Source organism: Pantherophis guttatus, chromosome 2, assembly GCF_059756535.1.
Source record: "Pantherophis guttatus breed Tessera chromosome 2, ASM5975653v1, whole genome shotgun sequence".
Taxonomy (NCBI): Eukaryota; Metazoa; Chordata; class Lepidosauria; order Squamata; family Colubridae; genus Pantherophis; species Pantherophis guttatus.
The window spans coordinates 220,040,598-220,066,003 of NC_142064.1; the positions used below are offsets into that span (position 1 = coordinate 220,040,598).

Consider the following 25,406-nt stretch of genomic DNA (forward strand, 5'->3'; position numbering starts at 1 on the left):
TGTATACAGAATTACTTTAAGGCTGTTTTTATTTGTCATGGCAGTCCTTAGAAATGATCAGATCTAAAGCAGAAAAAGAAACTTTACCCGATGTACATTCTACATTGATTCCTCTGTATCCTTGTTTGGTTTTGGTGGGTTTTATTCAGATCCAAATGCTGGCATCTGGAGAGAGGTGACATCTGGAGTACTGGCATCTGGAGAGTCAAGGCCTATTTTTTCTCTCCCTTATGCAACCCTCTTTTTTCATGGAATAGGAAGGTTGGAACCCCCCCCCCTTTCTCCCCTGCCCAATTTTTTTTCAAGAATAAACAAAAATTCTTGATAACTACAAAGGAAAGCTGATTTCAAAAAGTTCATGGCCAGGAGACAAAGGAAAAGTTCCATATTAGCAGCTACATTTTCTTTCATGTAGGCATGTCCAACCTGTAGCTCACGGGCCGTGTGCGACCCTGGACAGCTAGTAATGTAGCCCCACAAGTTCATAAAGTTTTAACATTATTATGCGATTTATGTACATTAACTATATTATATATCTTATATGTGGCCCAAGATAATTCCTTTTCACTCAGTGTGATCCAGGCAAACCAAAAGGTTTGATATCCATGCTTTAATGTAAAACAAGAAAAGAAAGGGAGCCACATATTACATATCCAGTTTAATGTATCCAATCATAATACAAGATACCAGAATTGGGTAGCCCATAAATAATATGCATCTCCCACCTAATCCCCTATTCCTAGCCCCCAGGTCACTGGCAGGTTGTGCTGTTTGAAACGGGCAAAAAATGTCTATTTCCCCAGCTATGTGAGCCTTATTTGAAGGTCTTAGAATTAATGGTAAAGCATGCCTGAACTTCAAAGGAATGGTATGCCCCTGATTTATATGTCAGCCCCTGTTGTTAGGGACAATGCTACGGCTCTTGCCACACAGAGGGAGAATTTGGACCTGAATATCCATTCCTTTTCAATCTATAGAAACAGCAAACAAGAGCAATGTGGTGACAGCAAGTACCGCTATACAGCTGCTGGATGACCGAAAGTCACCTATGGTAGCAGGTAAAAGCACAACTTCATTTATATAACAATGCTTTAAATGGGATTTCTTGATTCATAGGAATTCTCACTTAAAGACTATTTTGGAAGAAAGTTCAGTAATTCACAGTTTTGGAACCTAACATTTGGAAGGCCTTTTTAAAACATTTGCTCCACAGTGAGAGAAGATACATTGGAGAACCAACCAGATTATAATCATTATTATCAATAAACATTGGCCTGGGAAACTCTACAGTATCTCAGGTATTTTGTCCTCGATAAAAAGTAAAATAAATGGATTCACCTTCACTTGGTCTAGTGGTTAGGACTAGAAAGCAGGAGACTGTGAGTTCTAGTTCCACCTTCGCTATGAAAGCCAGCTGGGTGACCTTGGGCCACTCACTCTCTCTCAGCCGAACTCACCTCATAGGGGTGTTGTTGTGGGACAAATAGGAGGAGGAAAGTTTAATTAAATAAATAAATTTGGCATCTATTTGTTGAATTTTTAAAATTTATAGATTGTTTATTTAAATTGGGAGGGGGCCACGATGGTTCAGTTGTTAAAGATGCTGAGCTTGTCAGCTGAAAAGCTGAGAGTCCGGGTTCAAGACCCGAATGCCATGTGACAGGGTGAGCTGCTGGTACTTTCCCCAGCTCCTGCCAACCCAGTTCAAAGCATGCAAATATCAGTAGATAAATAGGTACCATTTTGATGGGAAGGTAGCGTTCCAGGTGCCTTGGTGTATAGTAATGCTGGCCACATGAACCACGGAAATGTACTGGACAACCTTGGCTCCCTCGGCTAAGAAATGGAGATGAGTGCTGCCCCCTAGAGTCAGACACAACTGGACTGGAGAAACCTTTACTTTTATTTAAATCTATTTTTAGACTATTTCTAGACTGTATATAAGGATAATAGTAATATAATATTAATACAATAAAAGCAAAAATAATAACTTTATCACACTCATCTATTTTGGTGACTCCACAAACCGTTCATTTTCCAACGGTCTTCTAGAAATGCCAAGTTTTAACATATTTTGGGCAGTCATGAGAAAAAGAGTCACTTTTATCACAGCAACAAGCTATTCCAAAAGAGAAGGCCTTCAGTTGTGCTACCTCCTCACATCCCTCTTTATAAATGGAAGAGGCATTCTCTGCTCACCTGGATTGGTGGCCAAAAGGCAGTCTTGCAGATAACCAGGCCCAAACTATCTAGATCTTTATATTTTATTTTTATTTTTATTTTTCAATTTATATACCGCCCTTCTCCCTGAGGACTCAGGGCGGTGCACAGCCAGAATTAAAAACATGAAATACAAGTATTAAAAACAATTAAAATCTATATAAATTTGGCCCAAAATTTAAAAACCACAAACCAATTAAACATTTAAAAAAAAATTTTTTTTAAAAAATTTCTTCCTAAGCCAGCCCGGCTTGCTGGAAAAAGTGGGTTTTAAGGGCACGGCGGAAGGCACTGAGGTCTTGGATTCTCCTTATCTCTGGGGGCAGCTGATTCCAGAGGGTAGGTGCCCCCACAGAGAAGGCTCTCCCCCTGGGGGTCACCAGCCTTCATTGTTTGGCTGATGGCACCCTGAGGAGGCCCTCTCTGTGGGAGCGCACGGGTCGCTGGGAGGTCGTCGGTAGCAGCAGGCGGTCTCGAAGATAGCTAGGCCCTATGCCATGGAGCGCTTTAAAGGTAATAACCAGCACCTTGAACTGCAATTGGAGACAAAGCAGTAGCCAATGCAACTACTTTGCAGTGGTGTATATTGAAATTTTCAGTAAGTATATGGACTACTGCATTTTATACCAGCTGAAGATCCACATAGTCTTCAAGGGCAGTCTCATGTAAACTGAATTATAGTAATCTATATGAGAGAAATAAATGAATATGTGATCATCCTAAAGGCATCACATTCCTATCCACAACTGGCACATTAATTGGATAATGGATTTTCTGGCCACACCTCCTGTACTTCCAAGAGAAGATGTATGTCCAGGAGGCCCCCTACCTTGCCTTTTCAGGAGACAACTATTATCAAAAGATGGATTTGATACTGTCCCAGAGTTAGCAGTCTTCTAAATTAATGGCCCTCCTCTCGTATGGCTTGGATTGTTTCTCCCCGCGTAGACCTGACGGTCCCCATGAACCAGGCCAAGATTTCCACCATATCTCCTCCAAGGTAGAACTACATTGAAAATATTTCACCCCAAACTGTTGGATGACTTCCCATATTAGCTGATGTAATATAAACATTGCAGTGTATGCAGTTGGCATGCGAGAGGATGACCAATGCTATAAATAAGGAATGTTATTTTTTTTAGTGTATTATTTGTTCATTAAAATGAGATACTTAAATCAATGTAATTAATTTAGCTATGCAACACAGAGAGAGATTAAGAGGGAAAAACTTTCATCCGCACACTTTCCTCTTTCTTTCCATTATTCCCAATCACTAACATCTGTTCAAAGTTTGTACTTTTCTTTCAAGATCTTTTGCTTGAAGATTACTAATTATTGCTTACATCTATTTAAATAATTGCATCTTTATCTTTGCTCAGCCTCGTGTAGCTCCTTTTTCAGAAGTTGTCTTCTAAATTTGCCTTGCTTTGTAATATGGCAAATGCAAGGGAGCCATTACTGCTTAGTTAAACTTCTGTTATACTGCTGCATATTCTCCAATTTTAGATTCCCATTCTGGTGTTGTCAACAAGGTTTCACTTTTCCAATGTTGTGCCAAATTGGTTCTTGCCGCTATCAGCATGTATCTCAGTAAATTATGGTACTTTTTGTTTATACTCTCTGGAATTATTCCTAATAAAAATCTCTGTGGTTTCAATTCAAATTTATTTTAATTTTTTTTTTTTAATATGCATTTCCTTCCAATGGTTTTGGATTTCTTTACAAGAACACCACATATGATAAAACAGCATTTCCAGCATTTGTTATTTTATGACTTGTCCAGGCTGGTAATCACTGAAAGAATTATATACTGTCTATAAAACATCTTGTACCAATTTTCTCTCACATTGTAGCTTAGGGTGAATTTTCTAATTTTTTTTCCCCCATAGCTATTCTCATTGTTCCATTAGAATTCTTTCTTTGAAATGTTGCAACCATTTTATCAAGTAGTTTTTAATTTGTTCTGCTTCCATATCATATTTCAATAACAAGTTATAGATGCACCCCAATAAATAATCTTGGTTTTGTTTAAGTGTTTCAAATTCTTTCTCAAGGACAGCCTTTTTTAAGATCACGTCTTGTTTTTCTGGTAATTTGCATGTCCTTAACTATGTTAAGTTCCTTTCTTCATTGAGCAGATCTTATTTATATATCCTGTTTTCTGGATCTAAATGTACCATACTGACATATGTGATTAAATACTTCTTGCAATACAATACTTTATCCTTAAAGCAAAAAGCATTTGACAGGGATGTGAATGATGACATTGTTGATCTTAATCTAATTTCACTGGATTCAATTTTTTAACAGACTTTGTCTTATACTATTTTTTTTCTTTCCATTCAATCGGGTCCAATTTACTGCTTGGTAAAGTCCCTGCAGTTTTTCTTGGTAAGGTTTTTTTAAAAGTGGTTGCCCATATCTCTTTCCAAGGGTTAAGAGAAAGTGACTACTTCAAGGTGACCAGCCAGCTTGGTGCCTAAGGTGGGACTAGAAATTTACAATCATCTAGTCCAACCCCCTCCCCCTGCCCAAGCAGGAGATCCTACACCATTTCTGACAAATGGCAGTCCAATCTCTTATTGAAAGCCTCCAGTGATGAAGCTCCCACAAGCTGTTCCATTGGTTGATTGTTCTCACTGTCAGAAAATTTCTCCTTATTTCTAGGTTGAATCTCTCCTTGATCAGTTTCCATTCATTATTCCTTGTCTGGCCTTGGAAAATAGTTCAACCTCTTCCTCTCTGTGGCAGCCCCTCAAATATTGGAACACTGCTATCATGTCTCCCCTGGTCCTTCTCTTCTCTTCACCATGCCCAGTTCCTGTAACCTGTAACATATGTCCCTTCAAAATATTTTGTTCTTTTCTTTCGTGACACCATAAATACTTATGAGTCCATTACCTAAATCAGTTTCTCCTATGATTTATGTTTTGTTATTAGAAATTTAATCCATTCCATTATCCATAACACACAATTTGTTTAATAATATTGTTTAAGATTAGGGAGAGTATATACACCACTTTCTTTGGAGTCTTATAAATCGTATTCTCATTTTTCCCCATTCTTGCTACTAATTGTCTTGTGCCAATCTGCAAAGTTTGATCTGAGATGGATAGTGGTGCCATTTAAAATAAAATGCTCATCATGATTAGTATATTCATTTTTATTATTGCAGTAAGTCCCAGTTAAGAGAGTTTTAAATTCTTCCACTTTTGAGATATTGTTTTACTTCTTTCCATAATTTGCTATAATTGTTTTAAAATATATCTTTATTTCATAATATCAAATAACTTCAAGTATTTCATAGGTCTTAGGGGATCTTACAGCTAGGGTTTTGGTTTTTTTTTAAAATCAAGCCCATTTGTCCAGAAATTAAATACCTTGTTATTATCTTCATTTTCTTTTCATTAACTTTATATCCAGAACCAAAGCCAAAATCATTAAGTATTTTATTAACTGCCTTATAGACCTTTGTGGATGCATAATTGTTAGTATTACATTATCTACTGTAATGGTTTGTAAAAAATACTTTGAGAGACATGCTGCCCAAGGAGCCATCAGATAAGAGAAGGGGTAGGTACAGCTCAATAATGGGCAGAGAAAAAACTCAGAAAGGACTTTCTGTAGTTTCTCAAACCATTAAGGAAAGTAGCAGGAGATTTATTTTTTTAGACATGCAAGATTCTTTTAATATAGTTTTACCATAAAGTAGAATTGGCTGATCTGATTGTATTTCCTGTCTGATTAACTAGAAAGACTGACATGTATATAGCATTTCAATTTGTATTTATTTATGTTTTTGTATCTCATCCACCACGACCTCCAAAGCAATTATAGCAGTAAGTGAGAAAGTAGACAACTTTGTCTTGTTGTTTTTACATATTAAGAAGTTTGCAGAGAGTGTTCTACTCTCTGAACTCTCAGAGAGTGTGATATTAGTGGTTGTCATTGATACATTCTCTCCATTCAAGTATAGAATTCTCTCCCTGGGTTCATTTTATTTAAGCCCTTTAATAGAAAAGTCTATTCTAAATTGACAAATTATTTTTCCGTATCTAAAAATATTACTACCTTCTTTTTAAAAATTATTGAATGTTTCCTAATGTCTTTATTGTAAATCCCATTCTTAGCTTTTAGCCTCTTCTTTAGAATGCAAACTGTTGCACCTTTATGTATGATTTTAGAAATGTACTTCCTCATGCATTCAGCTAATATTGTAGTGAATGTCTTATAATCAACATCAATAAAGAAATTGGTCTGAGGTTTCTTCAGATAATTCACTTCTTTGTGTTATTAGAGTTACAGTATACATACATCTTCCCCCTGTCTTTGGTATTGTTTTTGTTACTTGGATTTCATTCAACCTTCTCAGGAGTAATTTCACCAGTTCTTACTCTACCTTTTCTTTTCTTTTTTTTGGGGGGGGGGGAATTGTGCTGGACCTGGCACTTTTTCAGTTTTGATATTCTTTCTTGTTTCTTTGGCCTCCTGAATTGTAATGGGTTTGCTTAATGTTTCCTTGTGTTCTTGAGTTATTTTTTTCCTTCTATCTCTTCAATCTTTGTTTTCAAGCCTTCTTTGTCTATTTTATATTTAGAATATACACTTGGTTGTTCCAAAAACAAGTAGAACCTGCACTTATGGGAAAACATTGAAAAGAATCTGTCTGTCTGTCTGTCTGTATGTATGTATGTCTGTATGTATGTATATACATTTGTTTGTTTTATTGAATTTATTTGCTGCCTATCTCATAATTAACAACTCTGGGCAGCTACACATACTATATACACACACTCTCACACATTACCTCCCCCCCCTTTTGATTTGATATATCAAGAATTATTTGAGCTCTCAAAATAGTTTTGTTTGACCTATTCTATCTTTTAGAGTTCTTCTGTTTCATTGATGCAACGTTGTTAACTTGATTAAAGAGGGAAATCAGGCTTAGTGTTCTAAGTGTCTAACTTTCACAGGTTATTTTTTGACATTCAAAGCAAATAGCCATAGTTTGTACAAGACAAAAACAACTGGTTCTGGGTGTTCATGAAAAACAAAACCTCATCCTGAAAAGTTGTATGCAATTTTTTTCTCTCCTTTACTGGGCAGTAATTACTATGTAATTTACAAGCTAGCATAGCTGCACAGACTTTTAAGGGTATGTATGTAGATTTTAACTAACAGTGATACACTTAGTATACCTTTCAGAGAGAACAAAAGTAACAGTATATTTTGTGACAGTGAGATCTTTTAAAGAACAGGAGAGCCAGTTGAGTATATTAATAGATGTTCCAGGTATCTATTTCCCTGTGAGACCATACTGATCATCTGGTATGAGTGTCATCAAACACTTTCCTTTCACAATGGAAAATAGCATATAATTAGATAAACTGGCTTATGAGAACAACAGGTGTTTTCATTACAATCTTAATGACTTACAACTATCTGCCTTGTTCTTTGAAACCAGTATAGTCTGCTAGAGTACAGTGTATCTAAAATTAGATTTAAAATCCCAGTGGGTGCTACATTTATTGATTAATCATTGATAAGAGACTTTGTAAAATGCCTTTTTAAAAAAATAGAATTGTGCAAAATTACTTAACAATTATCTCCCTCCCCATCTCCATTCTCTTTGTAATAGAAGTAAATACTGATCCTGAATTTTCCATCACAGTCTTGGTGTGATTCTTGATTTTTCATCCCAAGAGGCTGAATTTTTTTTTGGGTGGGAAATCCTTTTTTTTTTTTTAAATTTGATTTATATGCCGCCCTTCTCCGAAGACTCAGGGCGGCTTACAATGTGCTCAGCAATAGCCTTCATCCTTTTGTATATTTATACAAAGTCAGCTTATTGCCCCCACAAACTAGGTCCTCATTTCACCTACCTTAGAAAGGATGGAAGGCTGAGTCAACCTTGAGCCTTGGCGAGATTCAAACCCTGCAGTAATTGCAGGCAGCTGGTCTTAACAAGCTTAATAACAGGGTGCCTTAAGCCCCTGTACTACCAAGGCTCTTCTTCCTTATGAAGCTTTGTTGAATAGCATGAGGAGATATTTATTTTCTTGGCTTATTAGTGATTAAATGAATCAACAAATGCATTTTCCAGAATGCACTGGTACAACTAATTATGAATGCCCATAGTGTCCCCAACATTGTTGAAGCTGTCTTTTGTATACAGGGGCATGCAAGTGATCTCTCATAATGATTTGTCCTATTAGAAACTGGGAAGGAACCATTTTGTAATTGGTCCTGGAAAAGGATTGTAGTGGTAATAGCACAGCTGCTTTCTTCTGCCCTAAGGTTTGTCTAGGTGACTCCCCTGCCCCCAATATTGCAATTGGAAGTAAAAACATTTGTGCTGGCAAATTGGCCAGAATGTTTAGCAGCAGGAAATAATTGGTGATGCTCACAGAATTCACAACTAGTTGCAACTTTCAAAGTCACTGTCTCTATTGAAACATTAAGTATCTCATGGTACAGCATAGTAGCGTTTCATTTGTTAATGTTAATTGACATTAAAAGATTGAAATGTTAGTAAATATTTTTGCAAAATAATTTATTTATTATAAAATGTACAGGCTGAATGTTCCATTTGGTAATATACAGTTAACAGTAGTATGAACAAAATCTATACTGTAATAATTATCAACAACAATAAAATAAGTTATTAATTCAAATCCCCATATAATATTTTTTCAATTATGCATAAACTAGTAAAGACTAGCAAGATATTAAAATTAAAGTAAATTTAGGATTGAAGAATTCAAAGTTTCTTGGAGAGAATAAATAAAAATGCAAATAAATAAACCTATTTAATCCATCACATATTGCTTAGGCAAATTCCTTAGGATATTTCTATTCTTAGTATCCCATCAGAGTTATATTTGTGGTACAGGGTATTTACAATAATCTACATTGAATTTTCATTTTAGGATTCATTTATGCTTATTATCATGTCTCTCTTCTAGGCTGTGATTTGGCGATTAAACTAGAAGTTTGGTGGAAGATCTCAAGCAGAACCTCAAACTCTTTTCAAACTTCTTTATGAAAGGCTTTAGAAAAGCAGTTGAAAGGAACCGAGAGGATTTCATCTTTCCTTTCAATAGGGTTTTTTTTAGAGGTCAAGAACAAAAGTTTTAAAGACCATTTATGGGGAGGGAGAGAACATCTAATATTTCTGTCTCTATTGCTACCTATCTGTTAACCCCATTTTTATATAATATATAGTTGATCAGCATACTCCCTTTTCTTCCCATTTCAAAAGATATTTTATGAAAATAGATTTATGTGAAAACACTCTGGAATACGGTGGGGAGAGGAGGGGAATCAAGCAGGGGAAATTTCCTTATTTATTTTGCTAAGCATATACGTTGCTCCAATTGGTTAATCAACTTTTACAATCCCACCATATGTAAACAGGATTAAATTATACAAATGAACCAGGTAAATATAAAACATCACATATTACAATATTTCTACATTGAAAAAATGTTCCTGTACCAAGGAAATCAATCCTCAGGATACATTAGACCTATTTCAATACTCTTCTTGTTTCTAGAGAAAAGAGGAACCACAACTAACCAAAGAATTTCCTTCAGGCAGTTCAGAGCCATCAGAAACTCAAGCCAATGAATTCTCAAATGGCTCTTTTTCCTCATGGCTCCCCTCCTCCTTGCCAGGATATGAATTTTCCTGGTGATACTTTGCTGTAATTACTGCATAGGCACAGCCATATATTGCAGCAGCCAACATCATGAGGCATATGATCCCACAGACAACACCAGTTATAGCCACAGTGACAACTGAATGACGCAAGTTAACCGACCGTGGCTTTGATTTACGTTCACAGTTTATGTGGGTGCTGTTTCCTCCATATTCACTGGGATGGGTGTGCTTTGCAGAACCTTTATGCCTAGAATTGTGATGCCAATAGACTTGGTGACCCTGAGAAGCTGTAGGAAAACAGGTCCCATACAACTCATAGGGAATTTTCAGCAGGTCTTTTCCCTTCCGATTTTCAGGGATTGAACAGATGATTTCATCGCTAATTCCTCCTGATGGGGGTAAACAAAAAAAAAGATGTATCTTAACTCTTGGTATTTCAGAAAATTTTGAAACTGCTGATTGGCTAAACTAAGGTAGAAACTGATTTTTCTCCGTCCATTGGATATTATAAGCATGTGTTGTGAAAAAGGGAAACACTTTTAAAAACAATTAGTCAACTATTCAATGTAAGCTTATTTTATCAACTACTTTGAAAAAGAGCCATAGAAAAATTATACAATGAAACATTAAATAGTTTAGAATGGTAATACATTATGATTATGATCAGTCATACCATTATAATTTGTAATAAAAAAACTTAAACTAAAGCAACCAAAATCCAACTCATCACATATTATAATTGGATTCACACTATCACACATTTACAGAATCCATGGTCAGCAATGTGGCACTCCTGAGAACATCTATGCCATAAATGGCAACAACAGTCTCCCTAAATTATTTTTATAAACAATATTCAAAATCTTGTAAAATTTCATATGAATGATTACATAATTCCATAAGCAAAATCACAAAATCCCTTTGATATAGCTGGCCTGTATCCCTGTGTTTCTACAGGGGAGATCAAAAAGTCAGTAGATAGAAAATGTTAACAAAATTCTGCCCTATGCATGCAAACATGCACACATGGAAACATGCATAACACATGTAAACAAATAATGAAGCTTTAATAGTACATATCACAGCTGCCATTTTCTCTTTTCTTGACCCCTTCACTGTGTCAACTCTGCAGGCAGCTAATGTAAAATGTCTACCGAGTAGAAATGGTGACTCTCAAGCAGACCATGATTCTCTGGGAGCTTTTTCTTGAAATCTTATTATCTGTGCATTTTCAGCTTACTGTACTATCACAATTGTAGGCCTCCTGTCTCCCTGAGAAATTCTGGCCACAACTATCAAGTTACAGGTGATCAATTCTTTCCTAAGTGCTGAACTCTAACTCAATATATTCTGTTGGTTTTCATGTTTTCTATTCTCCAAAACTGATACCTTGAGATCTATGTCCAAAATATTTAATATGCATTCACATTTGCAGAAAGATGTTAAACTGAATGTCTCATCAAAACTTTTACTCTTAAGATTGCTACATACCCTGGCCGGCTATATATCCTTCCTCCCCCATGGTTGTCCTCTTTACAACAATAGAATAGAATAGAATAGAATAGAATAGAATAGAATAGAATAGAATAGAACACAACACAACACAACACAACACAACACAACACAACACAACACAACAGAACAGAACAGAACAGAATAGGTTTATTAGCTAAATGTGACTCAACACACAAGGAATTTGTCTCTGAGCTCTCAGTGTACATACAAACCACAAAGTAATATAATCATAATAATGATACCAATAAGAGAAAGTGGTAGAAAAAGATGAGAAGGATAACTTTACAACTGTAATCTTCAGATTCTATAAGGTTTGCACCCAGGGCAGAATGTGCAGATGCTATGTAAATCAGGAAGTCAAAAATACCCACAACCATTAGAAAAAGCAACTTTGCATGTTTAGATCTTTCCTTGAAATACCATTAAGTGAAGCTAATGTTGCTGGACATACAATATATGTATTATGAGAAGAAAGACTCACCGCTGTACAGAAAGGTTTCCAGCCATAATTTAAGACCAAAGGCTTGACAATTACATTGCCAGAAATTACCCTTGAAAAAAATCGTTTTCAGATTTGGAAGTGATTCTAACAGAAGTCTGTCGACTTCCTGAAGGTGATTATATTTCAGAGACAATAAAGTAATGTTCTCTGTCTTGTTTCCTAAAGTTCTAGGAAGCCTCGATATATTGTTTGATGATAAATCCAGTGCTCTTAGGTGGGGTAGAGAGCTAAAAGTCTTATTATCTACATATTCAATGAAATTGTTTGTTAGATTTAGAATCTGCAAATATTCTAGTTCTCTGAATGTTTCAGGTAGTAAACCTGAAATAGAATTGTTCGATAAGTCCAGAATTTTGAGAGTCTGGGTGCCCCTAAAAGTCCTTTGATTGAGTTTCTGAATGCCATTGTTTGACAAAAGTAATATTTGAGTTTCAGCAGGTAAATAAGAAGGAACTTTGGCAAGGCCTTGATTTCTGCAGTCCACTATCCTTGAATTTGGATGACACAGACATTTGAAGGGACAGCTGATCACCACATCTACCAGTATGATAATGCTTAAAACAAAAAGCAACGAACCTAAAAATAAGAAAATAATTGTTAATGGTACATTTAGCTTATTGTTGCAATACTTAATAGGAGTTTTCTAGGAATCTGGGGTTGTATGCCTAGGTAGAAAGCTGAATAATCACAATATTGTTTAGTTCGCAATGCCCTATTCCTGGGATATGAAATTTCTTTTAGTTAAAATTAAGAATTTAAACATAATTACTTTTCATTCTTTATCAGAGGTATAATTAACTTTTAGGATGTTTATGTCTCGATAAAAATACATGTGAAGGAGCTCACATGAGCAATATAAATAATTATATTGATAACATATACAAAACTAGAAAATATTCAGTGGAGAATTCAGGAGTATGCTTTTTTTCATAATAAAACTTCTGGTCAAAATGATTGAAGAGTTTTAAATTCTACTTTGCTTAGCATTGTGTAGACCCTGAAAGTCACCTTGAAGTGCTCAATAGGATTATGAAAAGCATTTAAACAAATTTAGCTTAATCATAAGAGTGCTTTCATTTTCTACACAACACCTTATTCCATTTAGTCTTATGATCTGTAGGATTATTTTGTCATCTCCATCTCTGTGTGCGTGTGCTAGGTATGTGTGCCTTCAAACTGATATTTGAGTTCTGGTAATGCCTGGACTAGTCTCTGCAATTTTCTTGGAAAGGTTTTTCGAAAAGGGTGTATCCTTGCCTTCTTCCTAGGGATGAGCATGTGTCATTGCTCAAGGGCACTCACTGGCTTTGGGTGGGTCTAGAACTCACAGTCTCCTGGGCAGTTAACCACTATACCAAACTGGCTCAGTTCATGCCCATCTAGGGAACACAAAATAGCTTTGGTATTTACCTGTTTTCAGAATGTCCATGTTTATTTCAATGAATTTATTCAAATTATTAAGTTCTATTGAAACACTGGTGGGGGAGAGGAAATAAGTAAGTGTAATCTTTCCAATTTTTTGAATTCCAATTCCAATTTCTGAATTCTTATTATTCTAACTGGGACATATGAGAGGGTCTACTTGTATCTAAAGGAAATCAGATGTGCTAAGAAATCATGTGCTAAGGATACATATATTTGAATAAATTGACCCCTGTGGATTAAACATGAAATGTGTAAAAACAGTTTCAGTTATTGTATTTTTTTCTTTTTTAACAAAAGATAAATAAACATAGTATCTTACTTGACCAAATTAAGGGATCCTGCTTTTTCATAACTAGTGTTTTTCTTATAACATTGCTTATATAGATATATACAGTACAACAGTAGTGAACCAGGCAGTTGTGGCTAAAACTGGTATAACCATATTTTCCCTATGACCAATTTATTACGGGTCCCTGACTCTTTTTATGCTTATAATAATTAAGGGCTTAAATTGTCAATAAGGTAAATTCTGCTGAATTTGGGGAAATATTTCACTTAGTAAGCATGCAAAAGACTGAATTTGAAATCAAATATTTAATATGTCTAATATGGACAAGCCACTGAGTCTAAATTAATACTATCAGGACCTAGCTACTTGGAAATCTCTATATTGACAGCTAAATATGTCAACCTTCAAATGAAGTCCTTCACTTTCTGCTCCTTCATTAAATATAATTCAGAAAGTTTGAATGGCTCACCCAAATTAAGAAATATTTGAAAGGTTCAACCAAAGATTTTCTTAGTGTTTCTGAACCCTGAAGTTATATAAGAAAAGGGATTCATTCTGTATCAGTAAGCCTAGGATACAACTATTTGCTAATGTACAAATGAAGCAAGCTGCTTCAAAATATATCATGGATTGCTAAGAAGTTAAGACAATGTTTCTTTGCTAGACAGAATCTTTTCACAATAGTTCCAAATAAAAACATGTCTTACCATTCATGGTTCTTCACTTGTCAAGTTTACGGAAGGTTCAGTTCACTTTTTATGAGAAGCAGTAATTCTGCCTGAGCTGCCGTTGCCGTTTGGACTGGTTTTGTGTATCCATTGATGCCTTAATTCATAAATTACTATTCTTACTACCACAGGACCAGTTAAGTAAATCCATATAAAATGCTGTCTCTATTTTCCATTCGATTATGCTCGTTTCTCCATTTCAAGTGTACTTTGCTGTGCACAGAGATTTTCTCTGCCTCTTATTCAATCAACAGGATTTACAGAGTGTCTGTCAATTTGTGCTGGACAGCTGCAGTACAGAAATCATGACCTAATAGCCTAGCCTTTTCAATTATTTAATCTATCTCAAATCCAAGATACAGAGACAAAGTGGATTTTTAAAATCCGGAGCAGTTTATGATTTTTGTTGAGTAGTTAGACCCACATTGTCAGTCCTTGCAAAATAAGATGATTCTAAATTTGTGTTTCTGTCATCTTTGGTTGTGATTGGAGGCAATGGAGTGTGTAATCCCAGTATGAAGAGGCCTTCATCTTGATTACATGGTTTTGACCATGCACTTGTTGCTGTTCTGGAGCTTATACTTTTGATTTCTCTAGGGATTAGCTGTGCTGACAGGATTTCATTGCATAGAAAAAAAAAACATTGTGTTTATGTGCATGTGCGTGCATAGCTTTCTTTCTTTTTTCTTATTCATTTTTTTTAAAAGAACGCCAAGCATTCCAAATATGAGTTCTGTTTTTGCCAAACAGGAAGGAACTTCAACTGATATGTGGGTTTTCTTATGTTGCAGATGTGGATCAGTTTATTGGTGCCCCAAAAATAAATCTATTTTATAATCACTTTCACACAAAAACCATGGGTCACCAATTTGAAGATAGAGAGAAGTGATCTCTTTCATTCTATGACCTCCTAATTAAATTCTTTTAAATCTGATAATGTATAAAAATAGAAAATCCTGACAAATGAGCCAGATAGAAATATACTCAAGAGTCTTCTCCTATGGATGACAGATTGGGATTAGGGTTTCTTGGTACACTTTCATGCTGGATCAGAAAATGCCAAGGGTTCATTGGACTCAACAGTTCTTAGCATGTGTCACCTACCACGCACTACAGTATTCCACTTAACTGATGAGAGAAATCCATTAAGCAGGCTCATGTATCACAATAGCAGATGCTGGAAGCAGATCTGATGGCTTCCTGCTAAATGTCTCTTCTTCGCCTAGTTTCATTGAATACTTCTAATAAAAGGTCTTACTAAAGATCAAGGGGTGATAACATTTTTGTGCCTGGGAGCTATATGTTTTGTATTATTTATTTCTCTACTGAAGACTTCAATGGTCTATATCTTATTTTCAGGACTAGGAGTTGTCTCATTTTCCAATTTTGTAGAAAGGAGTGGTTGGCTATATTTTATAACCCCTCTTTTATTACATTTCCAAGCAAAGCAATCTGAGGAATTTATGTTCCTTGTGTAATCCTGGAGGTGATTGTTGGTTACTTTTGCCAGCTTTGACAAAAGATCTGTGTATCAACAATTTATTGTCTGAGAATAAGAAAAATGCTTCTGGACCTAAGGAGAACTATAAATTGAACAAGGGATGTGTAATCCATTAAAAACTAGTCCATTTGTGTGTAACATGTTCTTACAGATTATTCCATCTCATTCCAATTTTGAGCAAAATACAGAAAAGCACCATTTACCTGTTTTTCAATACATCTTGTCAGATCTTTTAAAAAATGATACTTTTTTCCTATTCAACTACCCAATATATATTTTTCTACACAACCTTTAGTAATACAGTCAATTTTTAATAAATACAATTCCTTTTATTTGATGCAAGTTAGTCTTTTTTACACAGCTCTTTTTAAATTTATACTGATATTTATTTCTACTGACAGCGTTTGAAAACTTGGAGATTAATAGCTGAGAATGATTATTGGCCATAGATATCACTAATGTGGTTGTCAAGAGTAAAATAAATCAGGAAACTATTTATTTAAATGTGTTTTAATTCTCTAAGATTACGGGTTATATTCCCTTTAAAATTGAAATACAGAATTTATCAAAAAGGAGAACTTAATATATAATAATTATTATAGCGAACTATACTGAACAAAAGCCAAATAAGAAAGAGAGATCAGTATAATATGAACTACCCCAAGCCTTTACATGTTATTACATGTATACTATATAGAAACATTGAGGGCCAGTTTGGTGAAATGGTTAAGGCACCATGTTAAAAACTGGGAAATCATGAGTTCTAGTCCTGATTTAGACACAAAGCCAGCTGAGTGACTGTGGGCCAGTCATTCTCTGTCAGCTGTACTCTCAGCTGTAGGAAGGAGTCAGAGGCAAATCAGTTCTGAAAATATTGCCAACAAAACTTGCCAGGATTCAACAGGGACACACACAGAGAGACAGACAGACAGAAACATTCCTTCAGCTTCTCATTTTTTACAATATTATGACATACAGAAAAAAAAATCAATCTTTATTTTTAAACCTTAAATTTCTTTTGTTCCCTATAAATATATAGGTTTATTTTCTTTAAAAATGCATTTTTCTACATTTCATTGTATTGCATGTGTGTTCATTATATATCTTCATATATGTTTTCTAGTGGGCCAACCATTTTCAGAAAACAAAATAAATAGGAAAACACAACAGCTAGCCATAATACCATGCATTGTATTTGGCAAAGTTGCTAATGTTAGTTGTGGTGAATTCACTTTCTTCAGAAAAAGACTTTTCTCATGGTTTTCTGCTGCAGATCTTCCTTTTCAAAAAGCTACTGAGACCTACATCCCAAGGACATAAATTTTTTGTTGTGTTGTAGCTAATTTTGGCTGAGGAAAACTAATTTGAACAAGGATGTGACATTGCACTAAGTGGCTACCCTTTTCCCTTGTTTGTGCTGCTATTTCAGCATTGCTTAGTTTCAGCTCATAATGGTCTTGATGACTGATATATTGTGAAGACAGAAGACTGGCTAAAACTCTTGTACAAAGGCATCCTGTGAATTTAGATTGGTTATGTGGGTTCTTCAGGACTGCTTGAAAACCCCAAATGGGTATACACTTCAAGGTCATGAACAGAATTGCTGATGTTGGCATTCTCTGATTTCTAGTCCTGTTGGTTGGAGCTTTCTCAAATAAGTACACATAATAAGTGGTTATCAGCTCATGAAACTCAAGCATGAAAATTTCAGCAGAATTTTCTGCGAATGCTTTGGCAGTGATAACAATGATGAGGTCTCTTTACCATTTAAGGTGATGTTTTATGACAAATAATAGAAATAAATCAACAAATATTGATGGGAATAAAGCAGTTATTAATAATTTATCAATAGCAGATAGTAGAACAATTGAAATACAGAGAATATTAATATAAAGAGAGGCATTTCAGATCCAAAATGAGAAGTAGGAATCTTAACTTAATCATGTTTTGGAATAATTGCTCACTTCTGTTCAGGACACAGCCATCATTTTGTACAGAACTTAGAAGATGATGAAAGAAGACACAAGGAAAGCCACTCAGTAGGAAGGAAGAACTTGAATTTTCCACATCATTGGACACATGAAGAAGAGTTGAATACTTATTGCCATGTGCCCAACCGACTACAGAACATGTCTTTGCAAATCATTGCTCTATCAATTTTTGGGCAGCATTGTGGTTAATGAGACTTGAAGTACAAGCCTAAGTCTACTTTGGACAAAAGTGTGGGCTCAAATACTTCTATATTTTTGAAAAGCCATGAAGGAGATCTGAGACTTTGCTACATTGCATGAATTCTTACAAGTAAAATTCTTCACATTCATGACTTAGGCAGTGCCTTTGTTTCACGATGACTGACACCAGGCTGTACCCGTGATTCCTGACCTTGTGGAATGGTAATATAGAAATTATTGCTTCCTGCTGTGGCATTTATGGTTTTTCTCAGCTCATAATTCTCCATGGACTTCAGTAAATATTTCCTTTGGCTCACATATTGGATTAGTTGACACATTATTTTTATAACCATTGTCTTTAAAAAGGAGGCTTGCTAGCCAGGTGCTGTTCTCAAGATGGTGCAGTTCTTATGCACGTCAGAGGACAGAATTTGTAAAGCGTGCCTCCCGACTGCCTCTTATAGTTAGGTAATCCTCAACAGCTACAATTGTGTTATTTTTAGCATTAACAAATTGAGAAGATGTTCACAGGGAAAGGTCACCGAAAAGTTAAGCACTGTGTGAGGTTCATTTCCAACAACAACACGGGCCTTGTTTAATATGCTTCATGATGTGGTAGAAGAAATTTTTATCCTTCAGAGCTTTTCATTTCTGTCTTAGTCAAACATTCATGCTCGGTCTATCTTTTGGCAACATATGATTTGAATTGTCAAGTTAGTGTTCTGGCATGTGTGACTATTTTCACATTCCTCTTGAGGGATTTGGCAAGAAGATTCTCCTCTACTTTGTACTTTCCCTTTTTTCCCCCTCCCACCCTGTCTATTAATAATAAACAAAGAGTAAGAAGACAGGCATCAACAGGAACAAATGGATAAATCCCTTTGAAAGTAGCCTGACACATGCGAAGGACCTGCTCTGGTTGATTATGCAATAAAGAATTACTTTGAGAGCCATCTGTATATTCGTACCTTATTCCTAATAAAAGACAGCCAGTTTGGTGCAGTGTTTAGGCTGCAAATTGGAATTCTGTGGATTCTAGTTTCCCCCTCCGCCCTTAGGCACAAAGCCAGGTGGGTGACCTTGGGTCTCTCACTCTTTCTCTCAGCCCTAGGAAGAAGGTAACGGCAAGCCATTTCCAAAAACCTTCAGAGTCAACACTGATTCAAAGGCACAAAACAAAACATAATAATATATGATTATACAATAAAATATTATGAAATATCTCAAGATTAATGTCAGCACTTTTTTTTAATTTTTATGATCTAGCTGTCAATCCTGACATGTTCAAAGATAAGACTATTACTCAGTTTTTCTCAGATGCTAGAAAGATAAGAGTTAAAACTGAGAAGCCATATTATATAACTGTAATTGAGATTTCAGATTTAAAACTTTGGTGATCAGTCTTCTTAATTTCTCTTTGGTATCTTGCAGATTCCATGAGGAAATATAGATAGTTTGCCAAAAAATATTTTTTTTAAAAAAAAAGAATACTGCTGAGTGAAGTAAGGGAATTGATGTTTTGTGACAAAACACTGACTAAATTCAGATATGAAGAAGATCCAAGATATTTAACAATAATATTTGCAACAGAAATCAAAATTGGCTAATTTGTATCCTCTTTCCAAGAAAAGCTGATTGGAGTAAGAAAGTAATGTGGTACTGTTGGCAGATAGCTTTTAATATATCTTTCAATTCTTCATTTCAAATTGCTTCTCCAAATTACATTTTTCTTTGCTGGTTTCCATACACAGCTTGAGGTTTGGAAACTAATAGCAGAAAGGAAATTTTGTGAATGACTTGAAATTGAGTAACAGTAGGCAGGAAAAGTGTTAAGCCCAGTTCATTAAAAGCATCTCTAAATGGCTTTTCTAGAAACAATAGTTAGATCTATAGATCTGCAAAACATCTATTTCTCATAGATTTTGATCTGAATTTTGTATTGCTGTTCTAGTATAGGTAATTTTCAGTAAATGCTCAGTTATATATAAGTGTGTAGCATGCCAGTTTCTTTTGCCTGCTGACTGAAATTGAAGATGGTGATTTGTAAGGGGGAAAAAAACCATTGCTGCCAGAGGGTTCACAGGATATCGTATTATATTATATTGAATCTGGTTCAAAACTTTGATTCTTGTCTCTGACATTGTCTCAGATTTCCTCAAAGGCTACTGATACATAAAAGAATATGTTCGTCCCTTCAAAAGCTACTAGGAGGAAAATTAGGTCCAGGGTCATTTGATCTTTCCAATGTTAGGCAAAGGTATTCTATGCTGGACGTACCATGGTTTAATGCACCTTATCTTTTGCTTACATTCTGAATTCCATCAGAGAATCAGCTTGACTTTATTTACTTTTTAACGTAAGCACCAGTCTTGCAAAAAGTAATTTATTGGCATGGTAGTTATGATGTGTGGGCTTCACTGTAGGACAAGAAGAGACAGAAGTCTTTTAAGGTGGAGAATAAAATGTTTTGGCAACCTGGCCCAGGTCTAGGAATTGCTTTCTGCACTCCATCTATCCTGTGAAACAGTATTTTGGTTTGCGGAAAGGGGGCCTTATAAGTCTAGTGCTATTCTAGGGATCTAAGAAGGCTGGTTAAGCTTACATTTAATTGCAAGTTAAATAAAGAAGTAGCCAAGAGTCTTTAAATCAAATTTCATGTGTCTGCCTGTTTCGTGATGGCAGCCACAAAGGCTTCAATCAATCAATTCCCAGCTTGCATAGAGCACTGTGCGCAATGTACATCTTTGTAGATACGGAAAAAAGCTAGGGAGATAAGCATGATTAAAGTTAATTAGTAAGTTCATATAGTTGTTACCATAAATGGAAACAGATGAAACTTGACATAAAAGTAATAGCAACAAAAGGGATCAAGAAAAAGGAGAATTAGAAAAACATGTCTGAGATTAAATATAGGATTTACATGTTGTTTATTTAGATCATTTCTGGTCTCTTCTTAAAAGCTATGCATTTAACTTAATTTCATTTTTAGACATGATAGATCACCCAATTTACATCAAAGGAGACTCCAGCTTTGACTTTTCATTATTCATATTTGTTTGTTTGTTTGTTTGTTTTTTCAGCTTAGTGGCTACCAGGGTACTCTAATTTATAGCGCTTCCTACATGTATTTATTTATTTTTTGATAAATATTAGGATATGATTATGAAATTATTTATCCTATATATTATGTTTTATTACTATGAAAATAATGACTTGTTTTGAAGCATTTCACCTTAAAAACTATCATTTTATTAGAGACTTCAACAATCATATTGGTTTTTAGTAAGAAATAGACAGAATAGAGCACTCATAGGATGCAGGAAAGTGAAATGTAGGGTTGAGAAATTGACAAGAAGTAAAAGAATTTATGTAGGGTATTTAGAGTACTTTAATATAAAAGAGAGGGGAAGTGTAGCAAATTTTCAGAAGATGTCCCTCATTGTGTAAATGAATATCACTAAGCTGACTTTTCAGGTTTTCTTGAAAGTTCTTTTTCTTCTTAACTCATTCTTTAATTTTCCAAAACATGCCGTTGAAGTCTACCATTGCAATATTTATTCCTTTTTCTCTAGCAAACATGTTCTAAATGGCTATTTCACAAATGTATTCCCTTTTTTGTAAATGGGCAGTGGGCAGTTTCTATAGTAGAGCTTTATAACATGTGGTCAGTGAGAACAATTAATAAGTGGAATGGCTTACCTTGAGAAGTTATGGGTGCTCCATCACTGTAGGTTTTCAATAAGAGATTAGACAACTATTTGTCCAAAATGGTATAGGGTCTCCTGCTTGAGCAGGGGGTTCTACTAGAAGACCTCCAAAGTTCTTTTCTGTGTCTTTTCTATTGTTCTCTGTTCTATGATACATCAGATATGATGAAACCACGGTTCCCATTAACCTGGTTAGTACAATCATTGGCAAAACATAATCAGAGCTGCTATCCAGAATCCTCCGCAAAAAAATCTAATCCATACTTATTTAACATATGTAACTGAGTCCACTACGTAGTAGTTGGCTTTAGCAATCTATAATGGTTTAATCAACAGTATATATAAATTTGATAACCAGATAGAAAATTCAATATCTGTGTTACTACTCTATGTGGCATTTCTCAGGACATTAACGTATGAATCTGTTGAACAATTTCTGTGTGATACTGTTCAACATGAATGATATGTTGGATATTTCTGCTAACTGATGACTGGTTGTTTCTAGAGATATTTCTATATCTGTATCATTTATATTTATCTATATCTATCATATATCATGCTTTTCTTTTCAAATACTTGCCAAAGGGAAAACCCTCCCTTTTTATCAACTGGTGTACTAAGCAATTGTGTATTTTTTAGATCTACTATAATATCATATAAAACGTTTGGGATTTTTTTCTTAACTGCAAGCAGATTTCTTTAGACTGTATAAACCATTTTTCTACCCACATATGAAGATGGAGAGGGAAACAAGGTATGTGTAAGTGAACCCTTGTTATTCACCACACATACCACAGTTGTGCTGTTGTCAGAAGTATTAAATCTTTGGAACACTCAGTTGAGTAGGAATTATACTGATTTTACTGCTGGATATTTCCAAAATTGGCCACGTTTATTTATAAAATCTACTACAAACCTACATGCTGTTTATGAAAATGGCAGAGTGCTGTTAAATAGGCTGCTCTTTAAGCATAGTCATGTCCATAATGTTACACCAGTGAAAATGTCAGATATGGCCCATTCTAGTATGCTTGGATTACCGTAATATTTTTTAAAAAATATTTCTCATTACTTGACTTTTGATGAAAAGTCTTCTATGATATTTGCAGCTATCTGATCATTGAAATTGTATTTTATTTTAACTGTATTGCTTTCATTTTTCAAGAGCTGTTGTATGATTTTATACCACCTGTTGATTGTTTTAGATTGCATACTTTGAGAAGGCTGAAGTCTTAAAAGAGGTCTGAGAATTATGTCAAAGAAAACGAACACATAATAAAAATACCTTAGAGTTTGTGCCAGGTGGAAGAAAATATCCAGACTAGAGTGTGAGTTGCAAAGAATCTGATTTTGTCTGGGTATGTTTATAGTTTTTTGCTTGCTCATTTTGTTAATTTTGAAAGACAAGCGCTGATGTTACTTGCCCTTGGGGTGAGGATGATGCATAGGGTTCTGCTCAAATTGTTTTAATTTTAACTGAAACCTGTAATATTATCATTTCCCCATATGGAGTTTCCCCACCCCCCCAAAAAAAGTTCTCACATTTTTAAAATTCTTATTAAATGGATTCTTTATTTTGCTTGAACATAAATGGGAATAAATAAATTTTTAGTGGAAAAAGGAAGTTTTGTTCATTTGGGGGGAAAAAAACCTGCTATAGATTAAAATAGTCACAACATGATTTATGGATGCCTAACAATTGCAAGAATTTTCTGCTGTCTAATCTTGTTCATGATCTCAAGGATAACGAATTATATTGGATTCTATTATAAACATCATGGTCAGGACTCCTCTGTAATAGAACATTAAACCCTAAAGGACAGTTGTTTGCATTTCAGAAGTGCCTTGAGTTGCTGTATACTTTAGATCACTGCCTCATTTTATTATGCACGCTGCAGGGGTTTTTTTTGTTTTGATTTGGGGTTTTTTTGGTATTGTTTGTTGTTTATGATATATTAACTGGTTAACATTCTGGGATCTATTGGAAGAACAGAGATATATGAATATTTTAAGAAAATAAAAATAATAAATAGTATTGAACTATATCTACATTAAATATAGACAGTACGGAAACAGTCTACATTTGGCTGCATAGACACAGAAGAGAGATTCATGCATCACATTAAGCCAAAATCAAGCAAACCAAATTATGGTTTAGCAGTTTATATAAGCCAGCCCTAAAAGTTGCCCAAGATTTTTTGGGAAAAAAAAATCCTTCACAAAGTTTGCACAGCATTTGATATAACCATTAAAATAAGTGTTGCAGCTTGTGGGAATAACATGTATTTCTAAGTATTCCATTTATTTATAAAAGTAACTTTTATCTATATAATTGTTGAAGATAATTAGGACTGATAATTTAGCATTGAGTTTCCATAATTTCAGTGGCAGTGAATCCCAGAATAGCTGTTCTTAAAGAACATTTTATAGATGTCAGTGAAGCAGGGGTGAAATTCAGCAGGAGAATTTGTGGAATTTCTGGAGAACCGGTAGTGGAAATTTTGAGTAGTTCAGAGAACCAGCAAATACCACCTCCTGCTGGCCCCAGAGTGGGGTGGGAATGGAGATTTTGCAATATCCTTCCCCAGGAGTGGGGAGGAAATGGGGATTTTGCAGTATCCTTCCCCTGCCACACCCACCAAGCCACACTACACCACACCCACCAAGCCATGCCCACAGAACCGGTAATAAAAAAAAGTTAATTCCACCACTGCAGTGAAGCCTTTAAAGCAGGGGTGCCAAATTCGCATCATCACGGCATCGTCACATGATGTATCACAACTTTTTTCCCCTTCACTAAATTGGGCGTGGGCGTGGCTAGCACATGACACATCCAGCCCGCGGGCTGCGAGTTTGACAGCCCTGCTTTAAAGGTTTCAATTACATAAAGTTTCAATTACTTAAAGATTTATAGTATAACTATACTAGGAGCCTGGTGGTGCAGTGGACTAAACTACTTTTAAAGTAGTATTTAGCTGCCAGCTGCCTGCAATTACTGTGAATTCAATTCTCATCAGGCTCAAGGTTGACTCAGCCTTCCATCCTTCCGACGTAGGTAAAATGAGGACCCGGTTTGTGGGGGCAATAAGCTGACTTTGTATAATATACCGCTTGGGGGGGGGGGGCAAAAGCCCTACTAAGCAGATATATACAAAAGTAGGAAGGCTATTGCTTAAAAGCATTGTAAGATGCCCTGAGCGTCCGGAGAAGGGCGGCATATAAATCAAACTAATAAATAATAAATAAATAAAATAACTTAATTACTTAACATGTAATTAACATCTATGTATGTATGTATTTGAATTTATTAGTTACCCAGCTCCAATGGTCTATCTTGAAAAGTTCTGCTCTATATACTATATGCTTACATGATACGTTATGGTTTTCAGAGGTAATGGTGGTGGCATAACTCTGATAATTTACTCATTCTAGCCTTCAAAAAATATGTAGAAACGGAGTTCCTTGATTGTTCTATTCTGGATGCTTCAGTCAATCAACTCCTTTCCTTTTTTTTTGGTGCAAAATCCATGGGTAAGAGAAGTGAGATTCAGAAGTTTGTGTTTGGGTGTGTGCTTGGGGGTATTTGGGTTATAAGTGATTATGTATTTCAGATTCCTGATTTTTTGAAGTGAATGCATCTTTCTAAGCCACACATCTATATTTCAGCAGATTTTCTATGCCTCTGT

At 35.2% G+C, this 25,406-nt stretch overlaps 2 protein-coding genes across 4 annotated transcripts in view; one reads left to right on the forward strand and one right to left on the reverse strand.

Moving 5' to 3' along the window:
- The window catches only part of CACNA2D3 (calcium voltage-gated channel auxiliary subunit alpha2delta 3), a 563,616-nt gene that overhangs the window by 478,657 nt on the left and 59,553 nt on the right, over nucleotides 1-25,406 (forward strand). For all 3 annotated transcript variants that reach the window (XM_060688326.2, XM_060688328.2, XM_060688327.2), the window contains one exon: nucleotides 978-1,058. In XM_060688326.2, the coding sequence (XP_060544309.2) occupies nucleotides 978-1,058 (81 nt within the window). The remainder of the gene's footprint in view (nucleotides 1-977; nucleotides 1,059-25,406) is intronic.
- LRTM1 (leucine rich repeat transmembrane protein 1) lies at nucleotides 8,759-14,733 on the reverse strand. The gene is made up of 3 exons (XM_034436981.3): nucleotides 14,321-14,733; nucleotides 11,879-12,475; nucleotides 8,759-10,271 (listed from the first exon to the last, which is right to left on the reverse strand). Exons 1-3 carry the CDS (start codon nucleotides 14,325-14,327, stop codon nucleotides 9,838-9,840), a joined length of 1,038 nt encoding a protein of 345 aa, XP_034292872.2. The 5' UTR covers nucleotides 14,328-14,733; the 3' UTR covers nucleotides 8,759-9,837.

What these genes read in the sequence shown, in the direction of transcription:
- LRTM1 (XM_034436981.3), bottom strand. An exon ending in GGAAACCTTTCTGTACAGCG is followed by an intron (nt 10,272 to 11,878) that starts GTGAGTCTTTCT and finishes TACCCCCATCAG; the next exon opens with GAGGAATTAGCGATGAAATC.